This window comes from Carcharhinus amblyrhynchos, chromosome 20, assembly GCF_965287045.1.
Source record: "Carcharhinus amblyrhynchos chromosome 20, sCarAmb.v2.hapA, whole genome shotgun sequence".
NCBI classification, from domain to species: Eukaryota; Metazoa; Chordata; class Chondrichthyes; order Carcharhiniformes; family Carcharhinidae; genus Carcharhinus; species Carcharhinus amblyrhynchos.
This window is the reverse complement of record NC_137343.1, coordinates 39,856,274-39,873,856: the sequence shown is the minus strand read 5'-3', so window position 1 is coordinate 39,873,856 and position 17,583 is coordinate 39,856,274. Positions and strand designations below refer to the sequence as shown.

General features: G+C 44.2%; 1 protein-coding gene across 2 annotated transcripts in view; it reads left to right on the top strand.

Annotated features, from left to right (window-relative positions):
- The window catches only part of hnf1a (HNF1 homeobox a), a 165,634-nt gene that overhangs the window by 137,879 nt on the left and 10,172 nt on the right, over nt 1-17,583 (top strand). Inside the window, exons 9-10 of one of the 2 annotated variants that reach the window (XM_080208442.1) lie at nt 12,282-12,414; nt 13,348-13,506. In XM_080208442.1, coding sequence (XP_080064568.1) covers nt 12,282-12,414; nt 13,348-13,409 — 195 coding nt within the window. In that variant the 3' untranslated portion in view covers nt 13,410-13,506. Of the gene's footprint in view, nt 1-12,281; nt 12,415-13,347; nt 13,507-17,583 lie in introns of those variants that run through there. The other variant, XM_080208440.1, reaches the window with a different exon arrangement.

Genomic DNA, 17,583 nt, shown 5'->3' with positions numbered 1-17,583 from the left:
CCTCACAGTGCCAGGGACCTGGGTTCAATTCCTGTCTTGGGTGACTATCAATGTAGACGCTGCACGTTCTCCCCACGTCTGTGTGAGTTTCCTCCGGGTGCTCTGATTTCCTTCCACACCCCAATGATGTGAGGGTTAGGTTGACTGGCTATGCTAAATTGCCCACTGGTGTCAGGGGGATTAGCAAGGAGAAAAGTTGTGGTCATGGAAAGAGGGCCTGGTTGGGATTGTTGTCAGTGCAGGCTTGAAGGGCTGAATGGCCTCCTTCTGCACTGTAAGAATTCTATGATTCTTTGAATATCATTCTGGGGGCAACATCAAATGAAAGTCCACTAATGAGGGGTGCACTGTGGTCATTTATAAATTATAACGGGAACATTTCAGGGTCTGAGTTGGTCACTGTGTGCTCTCTACCCTTCCAAGAACCACGTGTAGTAGGCTCTCTGACTCTGCTAAACACATTACCAAAGGTACTTCAAGCCTGAGGATGGCTGGTGCCTTCACCAGACATCACCAGTGAATGAAAAATTGCATTGAAATGTGTCTGCTCATCCAGTACAAACGAGACAATGCCGATAAACTTTATGGAACTGCAGGCAGATTTCCCAGGGGAAAGTCCAACTGTCTGCATTAAACAATAACAAAATTTAAAAAAAAGGAACAAAGCCAAGATTCAGTGGGTGATGAATGAGTCCAAGTTAGAAACCTCCATCAGTGCAGGCTCCACTTAGTATCCCATCAATTCACACGGCACTCAATGATAGCTTAAACCTGGTGATGTGTGAGGAAAAAATGTCAACTACTTCGATCCTACGCAGGGAAATAGTCCATTCTATAATTTTATCCAATCAGTAGTCAAACTATTCATTTCTTTGAGTGTACATTCATGAGAAAACTATCAGTTTTGCCTTTGTGCTATTACATTCTTCTTCACTAACAGATGAAGATCACTAACTGCTCTCTAACGTGTCCCTACATCACATGGCCTTCTGCCTCAACCCAAACAAACCAACCTTTTGTTCCCATTTCCAGGGTTTTACAACCAGTAAGGCTTCAAAGAAAGTGAATGAAACATTTCCTTTCATGGTTTATTGCCCTGTTTGCCCGTATTATTGTCCAGGGTGTTAATTTTTAATCCTTGGAGAACTCAGGATGATCCTCAAGGAATGGTGAATGCAAATGGAGTTATTGACACAAGGAGTATTCATTTTTTTTGGAGTTTTCTGCAATTACCCAATAAAACCTCTCCGCCTCGCCACCGCTATCCTGTCCTTTCAGACCTTCCACTCTTCTTCTTCTACCCACTGCCACACCACCCCTACCCACCCACCCCACCGCCCCTGCCCCCACCCCCACTTTCTGAATGACTCCTTTTTTGTAGTAATCTTTCCCCAATTATCTCCAGGGATATTTTACTCTGTTAAAGGTGTAACATCAATGCCAGTTGCTGTTGCTGAAAGGTCAACATCTTCTGTTTTACTGTCGATGAAATAAAGACCTAAGGTCCATCTGGTTCACCTTTGACCATCCTGCCAGTTACTTACTGTAACAGAAATGGAGTCATTGACTAAATATAGTAATCAGTCTCCAAGTCAGTATTGTATGTGGCATGGAGGAGGACCTCCAGGTGATCATGTCCCCATGCATCTGTGGGTAGATGCTGTCGAAGGAGACCTGGTGAGTTGCTGCAGTGCATCTTATAGATGATACACACAGCTGTGACTGTGTGTCAGTGGTGGAGGGAGTGGATTTTGGAGGTGGTGGATAAGGTGCTAATCATGTGGGCTGCTTTGTCCTGGATGGGGGTATCAAACTGCTTGAGTGTTGTTGGAGCTGCACTCGTCCAGTCAAGTGGAGAGTATTCCATCACACTCTTGACTTATATGTTGCAGATGGTGGACAGGCTTTGGGGATTCAAGAGGTGAGTTACTTCCTGCAGAATTCCCAACGTTCTGTTGTAGCCACAGTATTTAAATGGCTGGTACAGTTCGCTTTTTGGTCAGTGGTAACCCCCCAGGTTGCTGATAGGTGCACTGTGCAAACCTGAAGGACTTGCAGGGTTTATAAGTGTTCCAGGCTGATCTCAGGTGAGACAATGGTAGTAATAAGAACTGAGGCTGGCTTCTTACATTTGTTACTACCCAGCTATGACATGCTCATGCTTAAGGAGGCTGTTGACATTCTCTGTTTCAGGTTACATATTAAGAATGGCCACATCAGTATGTTGTTAAAGTCATAGTCGTAGAGGTTTACAGCATGGAAACAGGCCCTTCAGTTCAACTTGTCCATGCTGCCCCTTTTTTTAACCTCTAAACTAATCCCAGTTGCCCATGATAAGTTCATTTCCCTCTATAGCCACCTTACTCATATAACTGTCTAAACACTTTTTAAAAGACAAAATTGTATCCGCCTATACTACGACCTCTGGCAGCTTGTTCCAGACACTCACCACCCTCTGTGTGAAAAAAAGTGTCCAGAGGGGCAGTTTTTTATCTCACCCCTCCCACCTTAAATCTATGTCCTCTGGTTTTAGACTCCCCTACCTTTGGGAAAAGATGTTAACTATCTAGCTGGTCTATGCCCTTCATTATTTTACAGATCTCTATAAGATCATCCCTCAGCCTCCTACGCTCTAGGGAAAAATATCCTAGTCTATCTAGCCTCTCCTTATAACTCAATCCATCAAGTCCCGGTAGCATCCTAGTAAATCTTTCTTTGCACGTTTTCTAATTTAATAATATCCTCTCTATAATAGGTGACCAAAACTGTACACAGTATTCCAAGTGTGGCCTTACCAATGTCTTGTACAACTTCAACAAGATGTCCCAACTCCTGTATTCAGTGTTCTGACGAATGAAATCAAGTATGCCGAATGCTGCCTTGAGCACCCTGTCCAGCTGTGACTCCACTTGCAAGGGAGCTATGAACCTGTACCCCTAGATCTCTTTGTTCTCTTAGAAGGGCATTGACTTCTGTGGACCAGCGTGAGAGAGCAGCTTCAGGGGCTAAATAGTGACAACACATGAAGGACTGCCTTATTTAATTTTTCATTATGCCCAACTAGTCATGCTTCCCTTTCCAAAATATAATTATTTTTCTAACTCGAGAATTTCTTTACCTATTTGATGGGGAAGAGGTTGCCCGTGCTGACTGTTTATTGGTATTCCTGTCGGCTATTTGTAACACATAGTGTTTTAATTGCTGTTTACGTTTTCACAGTTCAACAACAGTTCTTCAGTCTCGCAGACTTTCGACCTCCCACGATATTCAAAATTGGAGTTTTTCAAAATACACCATCCTGCAATGCTTTCTACTCTCTTGCCCTCTTGTTAGCAAGGTCACAAGTAGCTGCACATTTCATTACACAATGTTAGAGGTACTGCAACAGGAAGTCAAGATGAGTCACATAATTGTGTGGTCATGCAAGGCGCATAGATCTTTCCACCAGCAACCAGGTCAAAGCGAGGTTTTCAACACTTGCTCAATGTTGGTAACTGAAAGGAAGAAAAAGAGAAAGAAAAGGCAGGAACTTTAAAGTTTGTTTCTTAGTGTCACAAGTAGGTTTACATTATTAACACTGCAATGAGGTTTCTGTGAATATCTCTCAGTCGCCGTATTCCAGCGCCTGTTTGGGTACACTGAGGGAGAATTTAGCATGGCCAATTCACCTAACTAGCACGTCTTTCGGACTGTGGGAGGAAACCAGAGCACCCAGAGAAAACCACACAGACATGGGGAGAACATGCAGACTCCACACAGACAGTGACCCAACCCAGGAACTGAACCCAAGTCCCTGACACAATGAAGCAGCAGTGCTAACCACTGTGCCACCTGTTTGTGAACTCTATGCCTGCTTGCGCTCCTTCATCATGAAGCCTTTGGGACTAGGCCCAGACAGCAGGGCACCATTATGGGTGCAGGGCAGAAGGGGTTGGGGGATAATGCAGTGAATGTGAGGGCAATCCTAAAGTATAATTTAGTGATGCTATGCTTACAGATATACCTTTTTTAAAAGCTTGTGGGAGCAAGAGATGGAAAGCCTTTCAGAACAGAAGGAGCTCAGTTGTATTGGGGTGAACCCCAGGCACACTGGACTAGTTGAAGCCACGACATGTGTTGATTCAAGGTCAAACAAGGTTCAAGGCCTTTTTCTAAATAAGAGGGATAAAATTGAAATGTAAGGAAATAATGCTAAGCCCAGATTGAATCTTGGTGAGTGCACACTACATGCAATTCTGGTCACCGCATTATACAGAGGATATCGAGAGATTGAAGAGAGTGCAGAGAAGATTTCCAAGATGATACCAGAAACGTGTGGTTTTACATATCAGGAATAGATTGACAGGTTGGGTCTCCTGCCCCTTGCAAAAAAGGCTGAGAAGTGATCAAAGGTCTTTGTCAAAATCTTTCATAAATTTTTAGAGTCGATACACAGAGAATGTTTCCTCGCATGGGGAAGAGCACAGCTAGAGGCCATCATTATAAGATAATCACCAAGAAATCCAACTGGGAATTCAAAAGAAACTTCTTTAACCAGACAGTAGTGAGAATGTGAAACTTGGTACCACAAGAAATGGTTGAGGTGAATAAGGAAGCCGGATAAATGCATGCGGGAGAAGGGAGTAGACGGTTATGGTGGTAATTTTAGGTGGGGAAAGATGGGGAAGAGATTCAAGTGGCGCATAAACACCAGCATGAACTGGTTGAGCCACGTAGCTTATTCCTGATGTGCCGTGTATCCTGTGTAATCCTATACAGACAGAGGAGGCGATCTTACCAAAAACATCTTAAGTGCCAAATGCGCATGAAAATGGGAGGAAATCACACTGATATTTTGGGCATGCTAAAAATCCAATCCTACCACACTCTGAGAAAAAATTGAAGCAAGATCCGTTTCCTGACAGCAAGGGGAGAGAGCAGAGCCCAAGCATACCTGAAAGCCGACAGATTACAGCAGAGGGCACCATTACCCATGCGCAGATCTGTCACTGCCTCCCCCCACTATCGCTGCTATCCCTCCCTCAGCTGTCGATGAGCTCTGTGGTCGATTGTCCCCCCCCTCTTGCACGACCTGACTGATTTCCCACCCTCCTGATGCACGGGCTGGCTGATCATGCCCCCTCATCCCTGTCGATTACCAGTTGCAAACTGTGTCAGGCTGGCAGTGCCAGTGTGCCCAATGAGTAGTGCCAGGGTGCCAGGCAAAAGTGGTAACAGCAATGTTAAAAACACACTGAAGGTTCCACAGCAAGTGAGTGAAGAAAAACCCGATAGCAGCTCGTGCTTATAACCCTACGGAAGGAGGATGCACACTGCAGGATGTAACAGTGTCTGTATCCAGTGAGCAGTCCCTGTCCCTGTTGAATGTTTCGAGAGCCTACAGAAAAGCCAGTGTTGGGAGTTATGGAAGAGGCGCTTTCTCCGAGATCGAGCAGCGGTGGGCCTTCATGCTAAGGAGTAGAAGTATCAAGTCAATTTGTTTCTTTATGCTGTGGGTCCAGTAGCAGATGACATTCTCCTGAGGGAGAGGGTGGAGGAGTCCACCACAGACTTAGACACTATCCTCAAAGCCTTTGCCATGTACTTTTGTTCACCGTGTGTCTCACTTTACATCAAATGGATCAATACCAGAGGCAAGCTGAGTTCAGAAAATTAAACCAGACAAAAACCCAGCGTAACTCCAAGGCTGGATGACCCAGTTAACCAGGTAGCCACATGGGCAGCAGTCACACCCCACACAAAAGTCTGCCAAAGTGGACAAAAAGGTGGGAAACTCCACAGCAGCGTTCATTTTGAGACACTCACTGTGTGGTGCAGAGAGAAATGTAGATGCCAAGACTGCCCAGCAGGGGACACGGAATGCTTCCAGTGTGGGAGGACTGGACATTTCAAGCATTTCTGCAAGTCCAACTATTTTAATTGAGGAGATGTTGAAGTATGACTGGAAATTCTGGGAAAACACAGACGTTGATCAATGGATGGGATTTTCCAGCTGTGTTCACTCCAACCGGAAAATCCCATCTGAGGTCAATGGACCTTTCCGTGGTCCGTCCTTCGCCTGCTCCAATTCTCATGGTGAGAAGAACGGGAAACTTTGCCCCGATCTGTCATGGACCAATCTTCAGTATTTTATGTGATAGAATGTCAGCCTACAGAAGTTGAGGAAGTTTTCTCAATCGGATGTGAGCTCCTTTCTTTCACAGAGACGCCATCCACCTGGCCCTGGATGGATACTGAGGTTATGGATCTCTTGGTTCCTAGGCCAGAGGTGGTGGACACAGAAGACACTACCGCAGACAGTGGCCATTTGCGTGAGGGCCTTTTGGACCTGAGTTGGGCCTTTTATCCTGAAGAAAGTAGTGAGGAAGAGGTCATTGTGGTACTGAATGATTTGTTGGAAAGTGAGGTCGCACAAGTCAGTTTGCAACGCCAATCTATTGTTCAGTCAGGTAAAGCCTCTAGTCTTTGCTTTGGGGAGCCTGCTGTGTTTCTAGTAGAGCAATAAGCAGGTCTTTATTCCTACTTACCAGTGCAATGCCTAGTCTAATCGCTAGGTTATAATGAGAAGTTGTCTTGCTTGAGTCCATAGAGGATCACATGGCCAACAAGTTGATACAACCTATTTCCAGGGATGAATGTCCACATGATGCCCATATTTCAGTCCCAGTTGTATATCCTTTTCCCACTTTATGGTATCAAAGCTGTCCTAGAATCTTTGAAGCTTGTAATGCTGAAGAATCCAGTACAGGGAACTCGTCCACAGGGAACAGAAACTTGGCTTCACACTGTCTCTGAAATTCAGCCCGTTGTGAAGAATGGTGCTGTCTTATCTTCGTAACCTCAATAATTCCTCCCACTGCTCATGATGGAGTCACCCCACACAGAGAAGAGTGTGACAGTTTTACCACTGCCCCCAGAATCTTCAATGAAGGCTCTCACAGCTGTAAGAGAAACACAAAATGCTGGATAGACTCAGCAGGTCCAGCAGCATCTGTGGAGGGAAACATGGGGCAAAATTCTCCGGCCTCCCAGCCAAGTGCTTCTCAGCAGCGGGCGGTAGCACACTGTTCGCTGGCGGCTGGTTTCTCTGGTTCCACCGGTGTCAATGGGATTTCCCACTGTAGACGCCCGTCACCGTGGGAAAATCTACAGGCGGTGGTGCGCTGCAAGTAGGGCCAGAGAACCCTGCTGGTGTGAACGGCTGGAGAATTACGCAATGTTTCAAGACCAAACGACGCTTCGGCAGAACTGAAGAAAGGTAGAAATGTGTCTTTTAGTCTTCTCTCTTGAATCAATCTTTGGATCCATTCTCCTTACAGGTCAGGGATGCTGCAGTCTACACTCTGATTATCAGCAATACTGCAAAGTTGCTGATGTTGATCTCCTCCAAGGAAAAGAAGAAAGCTCATGTGTCTCCAAGGGCTGAGAAAACTGTGGGAGATTGAATCCTTCATAACAGTGATTTGGGGAGGGGAAAGAGTCGGAGTTGGGTAGAACCTGTTGCAGTAAAAGGGAGAATTACAATGTGAATAGTTTAAAACATGATTTCATACGGTTGCTAAGAAGTTGATAGAATACATGGGAGGTGTATTGTAAGGGTTAGTAGATATGCTAATAAATGACATAGATGGTGATGTGTTAGTGACATTAGGCAGTCAGGTGCTGGACTCACTGTCGCCTGAGGATGGAACACTCTGTACTCGGGGGCAGTATCTCTGTTCTGTAACTTGTTTATCCACAGTGTTAGTAAACTATCTTAAAATAGGTACTTTAGACTGCAGTTTGCCCAGGGAAGATAGCTCACACAGATCCATAACTAAGGACCATGCACCAGTCCACAGATCATGGTGACAGTACAAAACATACCTGCTCTCTCTGTTGCATGTAAAAGTTCCTGTGGCTTTGGTTAATAAGAGCAGCAGAGTTCTCCCCGGCGCCCTGGCCGATATATATCCATCAACCAACCTCACCAACACATTGCTGTTAGTGGGATGTGTGCAGATCCATTGCTGCGTTTCCTACATTACAACCATGACAACGCTTCACAAAATACTTCACTGGCTGGAAAGTGCTTTGAGACATCCAGTGAAAGGTGCTGTATACATGCAAGTCTTTTGTTTAGTTTCAATGCGTACGATTGGAATTCCTCATTCTGGGACCAAGGGCAGAATTCTCCCATTCTGAGACTAAGCGCAATGGTGGGTAACTCCAGTGGCGCCAGTCCCGCAGACCAGAATGGCAGGTATGGGGGTGGTGGGGGTGGGGTGGCGGTGGTGATTGGTGGAAGCACAAGTTGCTTCTATCTTTTCAGGCTATCGAAAAACCAAATTTCCAGTTCCTGCTGCATTGACCCCACTTCGCTCGCCATTAAACCCACTGCGATGGGACTGGAAAATTCTGCCCTAAGTTTGAAAAACTCAGAACTCTCAGTTTCTTTCTCTGCTAAATACCCCGTGCCTTTCAGAATTTTTTTAAATGTTAGCCACCATCCCACTAGGCCCTCTGCTTCATACACTCACCAAGCTCTATATAAATTACAGTCATTAAATCCAAACGCTCTTTCCAATTCCCCTTTTATGAGCTTGATTATGTCTTAATGCTAAAACCTCAGATGGAGTTATTCCTCACTCCTGCATCCTGGCTTTGATTAAATACTCTGTGGTAAATGAGGCATCAGAGGCTCCCTGAAAAGAGGATTTCAGCAGCAACTAAAACCACAGAATCCCTACAGTGCAGAAGGAGGCCATTCAGCCTGCATCTACGACAATCCCACCCAGGCCCTATCCCCATGACCACTCATATTTACCCTGCGCCCGCCCCCCCTCAACATTAGGGTCAATTTAGCATAGCCAATCAACCTAACCCACACATCTTTGGAGTGTGGGAGGAAACTGGAGCACCCAGAGGAGACCCACAGAGAGAATGTGCAGACTTCATGCAGACGGTCACCCAAGGCTGGAATTGAACCCTAGGCCCTGGCGCTGTGAGGCAGCAGTGCCGCCCTCTTAAGCGGCAAACCTTGAGCAGCAACACCCGTCGTCATTGGTGTGAGAGGAAGCCATTTTCTGAAGCTATGATTGTTCACTATATCCATCCAGGAGATTTTCAGCTGCTGGTCTGAGTGGGTCACCTCCAATTATGGAGGAGGTGCAGAGGCCAGACAATTTTGGGATAATTCAGCCTGCAAGGTTGAGGATTTTTTGGCTATGGTTCTATGGATTCAGTTATTTTTTAACCCATTCACGATACGATTTGGAACTTCGCCAACACACGTTTGCAGCAACATTTAGGTTATCGTAAACATACCTCTGTATTCTATAATTGAATCTTACCACCTTTGTGTGATATGGATGGAATAATGTATCACAGAACTAACAAACTACTCTTTTTGCACAATACAGTGTACCAGAGATTACATTTACTATAGATGTTTTATTTATTAGTGTCACGAATAGGCTTACATTAACACTGCAATGAAGTTACTGTGAAAATCTTCTAGTCGCCACATTCTGGCACCTGTTCAGGTACACTGAGGGAGAATTTAGCACAGCCAATGCATCTAACCTGCACATCTTTGGACTGTGGGAGGAAACCCTGGAGCACCCGGAGGAAACCCACGCAGATGTGGGAAGAACATGCAAACTCCACATAGACAGTGACCAAAGCCAGGAATCGAACCTGGGTCCCCGGCGCTGTGAGGCAGCAGTGCTAAGCACTGTGCCACCATACCGCCCATTTTGAAAGGTGATCAGTCACACAGAGCCAGATCATCATGTTCAGACTCAAGATAATAGTTAAAAATTTACAAGTGAGATAATCACACTGAACACATGTTAAAAAAACAAGCCAAGAATGTAGCAGGAGCAACAATTTATTGCTGTCCACAATGGATATGAGTTGAAATGGTTGTACTGCCCACTTGTGGCTGGTGTTGGGAGGCCGGAATTATTTACAGGTTTGGAGTTTGGGCTTCATTTGAAGGCACCAGGACAAGAAAGAGATCAGCGGGTTCCTATTCTGATCCAGCCAGCACATCAAATCTAGACAGCAGGGGGAGAATCCTTGAGGATCAGCCCTGGAGTCCCTGGCAGTTGAAAGCTAATCTCCAGGACAGTGCTGCAGACAATCCAGGAGAAAAATCATAGAGCAGTGAAAATAAAACAAAGTGTATTTTAATTCATTAGAAAAGTATTTAGAGATGGAGAGAAGGGGGAATGTTTGATGGGGTAGGGTCAGTTAAGGGAGATGAAATGTGATGAAATCGCCAGGGATATGATGTGCTGGGGCAACGTGGTGGCACAGTGGTTAGCACTACTGCCTCATAGCACCAGGGATCCGGGTTCAATTCCCGGCTTGGATCATTGCCTGTGCTGAGTCTGCATGTTCTCCCTGTGTCTGCGTGGGTTTCCTCCCACAGTCCGAAAGATGTGCTGGTTGGATGCATTGGCCATGTTAAATTCTCCCTCCGTGTACCCAAACAGACGCCTGAGTGTGGCAAATAGGGGATTTTCATAGTGTTGATATAAGCTTACTTGTGACTAATAAATAAACTTTACTTTTCTGAGTGTGTTGCATCCTCCAACTCAATCTGCAATATTTGCTTTTGTATTGAAAAACACATCATTCCTTTTTGAGGAGCTCCTGACTAGAAATCCATGGCCAGGATTTTCCAGCTCCGCTGTGACAGCTTTTCCTGCAGCAGCTGTGGCGAGCCATTGGCCACTGGTGCAATCTTCTCTGGTCTCACTGAAATCTATGCGTATTTGTGTGTCTGGCCCACGCTGCTGCTGGGGAACCCATCATCAGAGGTTGATTTCAGTGAGACCAGAAGATCCCGGTAGCGGGAAGGACTGGAAAATCCCCTGTGTGCTTTCCTCATTGAGGCTCAGTGACAGGTGTGCATGTACTGGAGAGTTCTGTCTGTATTACACAACAAACAGGTTTCTTTTTCATGGGACGTGGGCATCGCTGACTGGAGCAGCATTTATTGTCCATCCCATTTGAACTGAGTGGCTTACTAGACCATTTTAGAGGCTATTTAACACTTAGCCACATTGCTGTGGCTCTGGAGTCACATGTAGGCCAGACCAGGTAAAGATGGCAGATTTCCTTCCTTAAAGGGCATCGGTGATCAAGATAGGGTTTTGTCGACAATAGTTCCACGGTCATCATGAGACTTTTAGTTCCAGATTTTTTTTTTGAATTCAAATTTTACCGTATGTCATGTGGGATTTGAACTCGGGTCCCCAGAGGATTACCCTAGGTTTCTGGATTACTGATCCCGTAACAATACCACTGTGCCATTGTCTACTTGTAGCTATTTCAGATTTACTGTATGAAAAATAAAATCTTTGCCACCAATGATTTACTCCCTAGTTTAAATACTTTCATGGAGCTTTGACTTTAATCAGGTTCATTTGTGTATAGCGGTGAAGAGCTTTAGGGATAAAATAAAAGAAATGAGATCACATTGTCAGGATCCCAGCTAATGTCACAATTGAACAGGTCAGATGTGGAGGGCAATCACTGAACAAATTCACAGGAGACTGCTAAAGAATTTTTAACAAAAGAATAAGACATATATTAAACCAGAAAAATGAACTATGTTACACAAGGCAAAAAAGATTAGAAAAATTTCAATGCAAACATGGTAAATGAGTCAAATCCATTATTCCTTTACCCTGACTTATACCTTTACAAATGCATAAAAATAACACAATATACAATATTTTTCTTAAACCCTGATATTCATGGTAAGTATGCAGCACATGAAAACTAATAAGCAAACTGTGGTCAGACACCCCACACCCCAAAACCAAGTGACATGTCACCAAGCAGAATCTATGGATTTCTTATCAAACCATCAGACGCTTGTTACACCATGAGCCAACTGGTCTCACTGAAACTGTCTCTCATACCAAGGCTTACAATCTCCATGTTTGAAGAACTCGCCTTGCAACTCTCTAGTATGTTCAACAAGGATCCACCTCCAGAGTTTCAATCTCTCCTCCAATGTTCCTTTCCTCCAGATATCAACGTTCATTGAAGCCTCACCTTCCAAGCACACTCATAATTTGAAGATTACTATTGTATTTGTTTCTATCATTCTTTCAGGTGGAGAGATTTCATATCGCAATGAAAACCCCTCACAATTTTGAATAACTCTACTAAATTTCCATTTAACCATCTCTGCTCTTAGGAGAACTATCACAGTCAATGAAGATGATATAAGCGGATATGGAGAGTATGTGTACTAATGCTCACTTATTGTTTCAATTCAGGTTCTGACACTAAATTCAGAAAGCCAGTCAGAAAACCAGATCCATGCATCCGTGCAACAGGTACCTTTGCAGAATCTGGATGGTTCCATTCAACATATCCATCGTGTTTCCTCAAGTCCAGCCATCACCACAGGTAGAGTCTAATATTCGATTATACTCGGTGCAGTGTACCCCAAAGAGGTGGGTTGATGCTCTAAAATGCCACGGACTGCCCTCCCTGCCAGCGGGATTCTACAGTTTCGTTGAAGGCGGCCAGCCCTCACCACCGTCCCCCCCCACCCCCCACCTCCGCAATGCACCCCTCTTCTCACAGTGGGTTCCCCAGTGGCAGGACAGATGCAATAGGCCTTAGATATCAACAGGACCAGAAGATCCCACCAGTACCAATGACAAGCCACCTCAGACTCTGAAAAACACACCAGAGTGTTGGCGGGGGTGGGGGAGTCAGTGGAAAATTTGTCCTTCCTATTGTTCATTAAGACTCACCAATTCAAACTTACGTTGCAATCTATAAAGGTACTTTCCAATTATTGAAAAATTGTTACAGCGTTCATGTCAAGGGACTGGATACATTGAACATAATTGATTTTGTGTTTATAAAGGGTGAAAAAACAAAAAATACATTTTGGTAACAAGATTATTCACTATGCTAAATGGTTCAAACATCAAGAACTCAAACCAAAACCCAAATGTTTGATATAAATCAGTCTGAACTATTTCACCCAGAGAACTGTGACAGAAGTGATGTTGGAATAAAGAACAGGAAACCCGGTCCTTACATTGGGATAAACTTCCTGGTCCTGCCCAACATGAGAATAGTAACAGGTGGGATGGAAGATTTGGCGGATTGTTAACCATTTGCAGGTCTATTGACATCGGGTAGGAATTTCCAGCCATGGCGCAGGCATGACTGGAAAATTCCATCCATTATATCAGGAACAATTCAAGCCTATTGGTTTTGTAGGCAGTTTAGGTCAGCCTACATATAAAATTTAATTCAACTTTCTCGTCAACTTATATTTGTTGCAAACTACGATGACTAACAGATTACCTTTTTTTGATTTAGGATTTACCCACCAATACCCCCCTCTTCAACCTCTCACGCCCACAAGACTGAAACAGGAATAGCAGTACACTGTGCTGCATTCACTTACATTGCTAAGGCCTGAGTGCTAGAAATGGACAATCACGTTTTGTTTGGACACCTCTGTTTTATATAGATTTTATCCAACTTTTGCCCCCTGTGCAGCCTGATTTCCTTTGTCCCAAAGCTGCACCTTGAACTTTTAGGCTCTAAATTGTGGAATTCTTCCCCAAACCTCTCTCCCTCCATCTTTCTTTTAAGATGCTCATTAAAACAGATCTGTGACCAGGCTTTTGGATATTTCCCCTTATACCTTCACAGATGCTGCCAGACTGGCTGAATATTTCCAGCATTTCCTGGCAGCTACAGTATTTTCCTTCTGTATTAATATTGCCTTATAAGCCATATCTCTATCAACTTGTGCTCCTGTGAAGTGCCTTGGGACAATTTGCTACATTCAAGGCACCATATAAATGCACGTTCCTGTTGTAATGTAAATGTGACAGTGATTGATTGGTCCGTATATTTTGGATGGTCGTTTTACGAGATGGCCCAGATGTTCTGTGCTGGGAGATCCGGTGCAGATTTGGTGTTTTGGGTTCCTCTTGCATTTCTCCATTTCGCTAAAAGTGACTTGTGGTTGCAAGCTCCACACAATTGAGCAAACAGCAATGTGCAGCAGCAATGTAATTCTAAGGTTGCTGCTAGCTCACTGTTACCTCACCCGAGTGGTGTCTGTCACTGTGTAACTGGAATAGCCATTATGTGCTGTCAAAATAAAAGCAACTCAGTACAGCCCTGAAACAAAACCAGTACTTTAATGCACGGGCAGAATTTTAAAATGAACAGCAAAATGATTGGGTGTAAATTGGAAACACAGAAAGGGATATTTTGCGAACTTTGCTCTTTATGCAACCTTGGGAATAGCGTACAGAGTTTGGGTCACTCCACTGGAGAAAGTAAAAACAAAAAATGCTGGAAAAACTCAGCGGTTCTGGCAGCAGCTGGGGACAGAGAAACAGCTAATGGATGGAGTTTTCCTGTCCCGCCACCATGGGAATTGTAGCTGGAGGGCTGCGGGGGCGTGGTGGGTGGATCTTGTTTTGAGTCTATATGACTGTTTGTCAGAGCTAAGATTACATTGGAACCTTGATATTTCCAACATGCGGGCTGGGTTGACTGTTCTGCAAAATTTCCCCTCAACTCTTGATTCACAATAAATTATTTGTTTAAAGCTTTGGACAAGCAGGCATTTGGGTGACCACAGTCTCAACAATATTGGTTCGGTACAGCTAAGTATGTTTGCTTCTCATCACTAATGTGGGTGAAAGTGCAGGTGTGAGTACAGACTGGCTTTGCCTGAAATAGATACAATAACATGAAGAAGTTCTGGACTCTATAATCCTTGGCAGTGTTGAAGCTTTAGTCTGTGGGGTAGGGAAAGGCTATCTCTGATCATTCTGGGTTACACTTCCCACTCTTGTTATTTCTCACTGTCAGGGGAAATTAACTGCTTTGTGTCACTAGGAATTGTTAGAAGTCGTGAGTGATTTGCTGAAGCACATTTGATGCAAAATTACTGATCTGAAATCCACGCCGCCCCCCCACCCACCCCCATCTCCATCTATCACTGAATATGGTTGAAATCTGCTAAAAAGTTTGGTAATGTTGATGCAGTTTTGTCTGCCTATGCTGCCCCCAGTTGTTAATTCCAATGATCGGAAGATCGAATCTGAAGCCAGCCTGTCCCTTGAAACAGCTTTCTCTCATGGACAGCAGAGTCACAGACTTTCCCAGTTCCTCCCAGAATGAACTGGTTTATGTAATCTGACAACGAATCCCTAACCCTTCCCTAGTTAGAGACATCTGGGCTTAATTTACCAATTTAAAGTATGCATTTCACAGCAACACAAATTCCGCATTAACACCAGTCCTCTGGTGGTACTCCGGCAGCGTCACTATGGAGGGGTTTTTGTGTGTGCCGTTAAATAAAAACATATGAATCAACCAATCGCCCACACATTTACATTACAACAACAACGTGTATTTATATGGCGCCATGAATGTAGCAAATTGTTCCAAAGCACTTCACCAGAACATAATTTGATAGAGACATGGCACGTAAACCATGTTATTAAAATAGAAAGAGTGCAGTAAAGATTTAGTAGGATGCTAACTGGACTTGATGGATTGAGTTATAAGAAGAGGCTGAACAGACTGGGACTTTTTTCTCTGCAGTGTAGGAGGCTGAGGGGTCTATAGAGGTCTAAAAAATAATGAAGGGCATAGACAGGGTAGATACTCAATATCTTTTCCCAAAGGTAGGGGAGTCTAAAACTAGACGGCATAGCTTTAAGGTGAGAGGGGAGAGATACAAAAGTGTTCAGAGGGGCAATTTTTTCACACAGAGGGTGGTGAGTGTCTGGAACAAACTGCCAGAGGTAGTAGCAGAGGCGGGCACAATTTTATCTTTTAAAAAGCATTTAGATAGTTACATGGATATGATGGGTATACAGGGATGTGGGCCAAAATACAGGCAATTGGGATTAGTTTATGGGATTTTTTAAAAAAAGGGCGGCATGGACAAGTTAGGCCGAAGGGCCTGTTTCCATACTAAAAACCTCTGTGAGTGTGTTATACTGATTGCTCCACAGTTATTTCAATTAATGTCTTAGAAAATGAAAGCCCGCCCCCTGCCCTCTCCAGCCTGCTATTCAGTTTTGGACTTCTTCAGATCCTTGGGCGGCATGGTGGCAAAGTGGTTAGCACTGCTGTCTCACAGCGCCAGGGATCCAGGTTCAGTTCTGGCCTTGGGTGACTGTCTCTGTCTCCCATGTAGACACAGTTCTCCTCATGTGTACATGGGTTTCCACCGGGTGCTCCAGTTTCCTCCCACTCTCCAAAGATGTGCGAGTTAGGTTGATGGGCCACGCTAAATTGCCCTTAGTGTCAGAGGGACTAGTTAGAGTAAATACATGGGGGTTACGGTGGTAGGGTCCGGGTGGGATTATGGTTGGTGCAGACTCGATGGGCCAAATGGCTTCCTCCTGCACTGTAGGGATTCTATGTAGTTAGTCAAAAATATGAATTGTAAACATTAGGCTAGTTATTTTGAGATGGCAATGACTTTAGGCTAGTGACAGGCATACGTTGCTGATTATGTGAAAAGCCATGGCTACTGTCGCCTAACTGCTTCATTGTAGAAGGGTTTATATGATAACTATATTCTAATGAAACATATGTAGTTACTCTGGTGCTGTTGGGTCAATGAGAGAATATGCAGCCTTTCTTTAATTCTAAGCTGAGTTTGTAGTAGATGTTTGGCCTGTGTGGAACACGCAGTCAGACATGTTGTAGCAGGATCCGCATTGTCTGCTGACAGGCTCAAGGGTATATCTGCTTAGGGGACTGTGCAATGATTTATTTATTTTTGAATCCTATTCTGCTCTCTATCACGACACCTGGTTTAAAAACTCAGGCTAAGCATAAATTCAGCTGTGTGAGTTGTGCTAATGTGACAGGTACCAGGACCTTGGGGAAATCCTAACCGTATCATTGGAATATCCCATGATAAATCTCAAACTCTTTCAGTCTGGGATGGGGGAAGGGAGCATCCCTGCATGTGTTCAATGCGTTACTGCCCACCAATGGAAATTGTATCTCATTATTTTAAAATCAAAGTGGATATATCCGAACAAGCAATCTGCCCTTGTATGTGGTAAAATATCTCAAGGCACTCTGCAGGAGCGTAAGTGGATTCAAATTAACCTGAGCCAAAGAAACAGCGATTAGAATGAGTGATGACAAGCAAGGTTAATGGGATAGGTTCCAAGGAATGTTGGAAAAGAGAAGGGGAGAGCCGGGGAGATTTTGGGAGGGAATTTGGGTTTTTTCTTCCTTTTTAATGGAGCCACTTAGAGTCAGAGACTTTGTGCTGAGTTGTGCTAAGAGCGCACAGAAGATTCAAAGAGGCAGAAGAAAATGCAGCTCGGTATATTTGTAGAAACAAGGCAGAGACGTTTGGGGAAGTTTGACAGCAGTGATATTAATAAAATTACTGTAAGATATCCAAATTCATTCCACATTCTTCCTCTCAGTTTTTATGTGAGGAACTGAATGTCTTTTCTGCTGCATAGTGAGAATACATTACATAAAATTAAGTGTTGCATTCTTGAAACCAAGAACTCTCTGAGGGAGTCGATGCATTGGAATACTATA